The sequence below is a fragment of the Brassica oleracea genome, chromosome C5 (assembly GCF_000695525.1).
Source record: "Brassica oleracea var. oleracea cultivar TO1000 chromosome C5, BOL, whole genome shotgun sequence".
In the NCBI taxonomy this organism is placed as follows: Eukaryota; Viridiplantae; Streptophyta; class Magnoliopsida; order Brassicales; family Brassicaceae; genus Brassica; species Brassica oleracea.
The window spans coordinates 5,531,077-5,537,184 of NC_027752.1; the positions used below are offsets into that span (position 1 = coordinate 5,531,077).

General features: G+C 43.8%; 1 protein-coding gene across 1 annotated transcript; it reads left to right on the forward strand.

Moving 5' to 3' along the window:
- Positions 1-4,384: 4,384 nt before the first annotated feature.
- Positions 4,385-5,176, forward strand: LOC106292602 (probable calcium-binding protein CML13). The gene has a single exon (XM_013728219.1). It carries the CDS (start codon positions 4,479-4,481, stop codon positions 4,923-4,925), a length of 447 nt encoding a protein of 148 aa, XP_013583673.1. The 5' UTR covers positions 4,385-4,478; the 3' UTR covers positions 4,926-5,176.
- Positions 5,177-6,108: the final 932 nt, after the last annotated feature.

Sequence of the window (6,108 nt, forward strand, 5' to 3'; positions counted from 1 at the left end):
CTACTGTCCAGGTTCATCCGAACCAGATGGATGCACGGGGTAAAGATAAGGACGCTTGCGGGACTGTCCGGATGGTCCGCCAGATAAGAATGCATGTCCGTCTTTGGTTTCTTCACGATCCAAGCTAAGTCTGGCTCGACCGTGGGTTTTAGAATGTCGAGTTGGTCGGGGAAGACGGGCTGTGGTTCGGTCGGTTAGGTCGTCTGGACGTGGTTCCAGCCGAAGCTCCAATCGGGAAGCACGCGGGACGGCTCGGTCAGTCTGATCGGTACGGTCGGATGAACGAACCTCGGTCAAATTGTTCAGAACGTTCTGATCTCCATGCTGATTGGCTCCAATGGACTGATCCACGAACCAAGGCACATCACAATCTACTCCTCCACTCATCTGCCTCAATGGGATCGGCACTACTAGCAAACTGCTTCGTACCCAGCTTGGAGATGTGAGCTAATAAGCTCAGGTAATCCACTCTCCTAACTGGACGAACTGGTGGGTCGATCTCCATCATATCTGCCTCGACCGTAGCTTGATCATCAACTGTCCTAGCAGCTGTTCGAGCTACCTGTGCAGCTGGTTGAGCTACACCTGCTGCTGTCCCAGCTGTCTGAGCTGCTCTCCGAGTTGCCTGAGCTGTGGCCTGAGCTGGTGTGACCTGGCCCACTGAAGAATTCACCAAAGGCGTGAATGCTCGAGTGAAAGCCAGCATCTGTGTGCCCATGGTCTTGACCACGTCCAACACCTCGCGCATGGATGGCTCGGCCAACTCCTCCACACCAGTTCCATGACCGGTCTGGTCTCCTGCATGAGAGGATTCAGCTTCGTCATCACGTCCCAACTCCTGTTGCTCGCCCAGGTTATCCACCTGAACCTCAGTAGGCAGGATCGGCGCCAAGGACTCCCTCGTCTCGTTGTTGACCAGCCCCGTCTGGGTAGGCATCACTTGGGTAGGATTGCTCCCATCTATCCCAACCGGTCCAGATGCACCAGCCGCTTCCTTGCCTTTCCGGGACTTAGACTTCCTTGTTGCCTTAGGAGTTGAAACATAAACAAGTTAGTTCCTTGAACTTAACATAAACCTCAATCAATACACAAGGTTAAGCAATTCGACAATTACTACCCAACCTTACCGTGAGACTCAAAGCCGAATGTGTGGTGAACACATAACCCAACCAAATCCTAGAATCAAGCATGCTCTGATACCAACTTGTAACGACCCGATTCTGGTCCTTAGACCCAACATGATCCGTGGCCATACTTGCTTATTATGTCTATATGATTCCGGTTTTAAGTCAATAGTTTCTAAGTTCATTTCTTTCCAATTGAGGTTCAAGACATTCAAAGTAATCAAGATAGCATAAAGAGCAAATCGATTGTATATATATATATATAATGAGATCCATACATCATTCATATGTTCATACTACTAGATTACACACTTAGTCTATCATAAGTTCACAAGTTGCACAATAGGCTATCAATACTTCACACTTATCAATAATGACCCAATCACCACACATTTTCCCAAGGCTTGAGTCTTCATGGTGCCTTTCCTTTACCACGGTCCAAGTCCGATCCTGAAACCAATCCATATACAATGATCAATACATATCCTAACATCAACATCTAATCATGCATGGTTCGGTTCCCTAATGTTCCTTAACCAAATCTCGCCCAAAACCACCCAACAACAATCGGCCACACACAGTTCCTGAATAGGATCAGGCGCGCCTAGTACCAGACCATAACCGGTCACAGCCATGCGATCTAGATCCATCCGATCACTCCAGGGTGAGACCGATCATGTCTAAGTCCGGCCAAGGGCCTAGGACTTCATATTCGAACCGGCTAAAGCCTTGGTTCTATCTCTCCATGTCTGAACAATCATATAACATCATAAAAACCAAGAGATAAGGCGGAATAGAAGAGCGGAAGAGATGGATGCATCCGATCACCAAACCGGACACAAGCCCGATCGGATCAACCGCCGGCTAGGTTCGATGGTTCGCGGCTTACACCAGTAACCTTAGGAGTTCTTTCCCCTGGAGCCATGTCCTTCTCCTTCTCTTTATCCTTGTCCTTCTGTCTGGTATCCATCCTAGCCTTGCCGGAATGGATCAAACCACCACTTGCTCAGTTCCTTTCTTGGCCGGCGATCTCTCTCTCTCACGATCTGCTCAGAGTTTTCCCTAAGGAAATTCATGTATAAAACTGACTCCAGAGACTTATATGTATAGAGAGAGGGGTCAGATAACTGCTTGGCCGATCGGTTGCTAGGGATTGGCCGAAATGGTGCCACTTGTCCCCTTGCACCCTTTCACCTCTAACTACCCCCAACCGGTCCTCAACGGCTCCAACTGCTCCCTGGCAGTTTCCCCATCGAAAACCAACTCCCTTAGCCCTTGCCCATGCCCTGGATTAGCCTTGATCTCACACGGCCCCATCGCTCCACATAAGCCACCGGCTCGGCCTAGTAACCGCTCGGACCCGACCATACTGGTCCGGACAGGAACACTCCACCAGGCTGAGTTGAGCTGATCCCCAACTACCCCCAACTGAGTGAGATAGTCCATCAGCTCCCGTGAGCTGATCAGTACTGCATGAGCAAGCTCCACACTCTCTCCAGCTGATTGAGCTGGATCGGAACCTTATTCAGCTACCAGATTACTCGTCCAACTCCCTTTAACTTGTCTTTTCCATATCCTGGCTAAGTCTTAGCTTCCTGATACCCTTAACCACACCGTTGAGTCATTATACGCTTGTCTTTAGGTCTCGTGACCTGACTGGTGTGTCTCCCCGCACCATGGCTCGTCCCGATCGATCCTATCTTGGATCGGGGACACTACATATACCATCACAACACTCCAAAACATCCGACCACCAAAGCCTCACAAGAAACTTCTACTAATAGCTTGGCAATGCTCAATTTACCTACTCTGGTCAGAAAGGAATTCAAGGATCCATCGCAATTGCTACAGATCTCCTCAATTGCTTCTCTCATCCCTGGACTTGATCGTTCGTAACAGATGCTTGAGCTTCCGGGAACAGAACCCTTAACTCTCCTCTTCTATGCTCCAACTCTGGTTCATATAGCTTCTGGATCTCCCGTGTTCCCTACCTCCTGTCTCTTGATTATCCGAACCTATCACTCCTCCTATCATTATCAGAATCTATCACTTTGAGACTGGTTTTGGAAAATGACTATCGGGTTCTTGATGTGTTATTAGACTAATAACTATTGGCTAAGGCCAAAACACTAGCCCATTGGGCATGTATCTTTTTTCTTTTTCTGCAATTTCAATATAAAGCCTTTTTCAAAAAAAAAAAAAAAAAAAAATTGACTTGTTGTTCCTTTTTATACATTGACTATGATTTATACGGAATGGATTAGCTAAGTGGTACTCTGTTTCATTCATATAACACCCACGCCATGAGTTCATGGTCAAACCAACCAACAGAAGATCTACATTTGTTGTATCTTTTCAATAATACAATTTCCACGTGGTGACATAATAAATCACTATATTACACGTCTTGGCTTTTGTTTGGCTGGCGTAAGCTTGTTCATCGACAAAAAAACTAAAAAACCCGATAGTTGCTAGAACTATAAATTATATATGAACACGTCCTGGTGTTCAAAAAAAAAAAAAATGAACACGTCCTCGACTCTTAACATATCTAGTCTATATCCTACAATTAATGTGATGTATGATGTTGGATATTACATGTGTCAATGATGCAACGTGTAAAACAGTATTTGTCCATGTTTCGTGTGAAATCATACATCAACAAAAGTTGTTATCTAAATGATTTACGTTACCGTTCAAATACTTTGGAATAATATGTCCTACTCAGTTAAATATAAATAAATAACGTGTCACTGATCGTTGATAAGGAGTGCAGGAAACTTTTGCCGTCCAGTGATAATGGAGATTGTCAAGGATAATGCATAAAATTCAAACAAGTGAAGAACACTTAGGAAAGATAAAGTATAGAACTCAAACATGCGAGTATTATCCACTTGGAAGGTGGATTTGTAAATCACATGATGGTATCATATGCTATAGCCTTGACCAGTGCATATTTAACCTATAGTCTTTGCTCCCTCCCCATAAAATCCAACTATGTGGGACAAATACATAATTCCTATGTCACTTTGACAATGACTCTATAGGCTATGGTTTAAAGAAATATTAGGTCATGTTTATTCCTTTTTACCCCCACTTTCTCAAAACTTGATCATTTGTTGTAGTGTATGGTGGGATTAAGCATTTTAAGCAATTGATATTCCAACATTTAAGTTCAGACGAACTGGGCCAGGCTTCAATGGGTCTGACTTCAATGGGCCGTAGATCTAGATATGCGGTTTGTCGTTTTCGTTTAAAAGTTTCCACATTCTCTCCGATCTCAATGTCGCTGTACAGAAGAGCTTGATTCCCAGAGAGACAAACCCGACCCGACAACCCGGAAGAATAGAAAAAATGGGAAAGGACGGCCTGAGCGACGACCAGGTCTCGTCGATGAAGGAGGCTTTCATGCTCTTCGACACCGACGGCGACGGCAAAATCGCTCCCTCCGAGCTCGGGATCCTGATGCGATCCCTCGGCGGGAACCCGACCCAAGCCCAGCTGAAATCAATCACCGCCTCCGAAAGCCTAACCGCCCCGTTCGATTTCAACCGTTTCCTGGATCTCATGGCGAAGCACCTGAAGACGGAGCCGTTCGATCGCCAGCTCCGCGACGCCTTCAAGGTACTCGACAAGGAAGGCACGGGGTTCGTGGCCGTGGCGGATCTGAGGCATATCCTCACCAGCATCGGCGAGAAGCTGGAGCCGAACGAGTTCGATGAGTGGATCAAAGAGGTGGATGTTGGATCCGACGGGAAGATCCGGTATGAGGATTTCATCGCCAGGATGGTCGCCAAGTGAGAGATCTACTTTTGTTTTCAAAGTTTGAATTTTTATTTCTAAGTATGTTTTAATTCTTTATGCTCTTGTGATTTTCGTTGGTTTGGATCAATTAATCTGATTGATTCCAATATGTTTACTGTTCGGTCTTTTTTTATTTTGTTTGTACTAACTCTATTGTTGTGTGGTTGTGATTCCTACTTTTATTCCAAGGATGTTATGTTTCACTCTTATGCCCTTATAAATTTATAAGTCGTTGGTTTGGATCATGATCATGGAATCTAATTGAGTCCAAGGCGTTTACTTCTAGCTCTTTTAATCCTCGGTTTATAACTTGGTTTCAAGTTCTGCATCATACAATCGAAGCAGAGTATCCCTTTTTGATTGGGATGCTATCTTCTTGTTTCATACCCTTTGCGTTGTGCGAGGCTGTGACCACTGAGGCACTGACCAGTACTGTTGTGTTGTTATCTGAAAAGTAAAGCATATAATATTTTGAAATGATGTAAAGATCTTGCGAGTTTTTTGGCATCCTTCCCATGGTGTGGAGGGGTTGAAGCCAATCATGTGCTGTTTTGTAAATGAGATGTATAGAAGTATCTTCTCATCAGATGAATTTTGAATCAGCTTATGCCCTGGCATTGTATTTCAGGTTTTTTTGTTATGCTAGTTTTTGTCTCGGTGTTGGAGTTGGTTTTTGTTATGGTAGTAGTTCTGTTATATACAGATGGTAAGAGACAACCGAAATTCTGATCTGAAGCAAGTTTGAAATTCTGATTTGATAAAAGTATATTCCTCGTGTTCTTGTGTTACTAATTGAATTGTGTGAAAAAATCTCTCGAGTAATTTAAAATTCCAGTTAATAAAAAAAAGAACCATACTGGTCTAGTCTTGAAAACAATTGAACTTCTAAGAAAGAATGAAAGCAAGATAACATAGCCCGGCTTATACCCGTTGAAATAACTAAACAGAGTTTCTTATCCTTTGTATCTCACACTAAAAGTTTGTTTCTTCTTTCATTTTGTTACTGTTTGTGTGTGCTATCCTTATTTGGGATTTGTTTTATTTTGTTTATAAAGTGTGAATTGCTTTTTTTCTAATGGTCACTGATGCAATATCCTTTTGTTATTGTTGATTTATGTTTTGGAGTATTCATTGTAATGTGTTTTGATCTTGACAGCTTTCTTCGTGAGATTACTTAAGC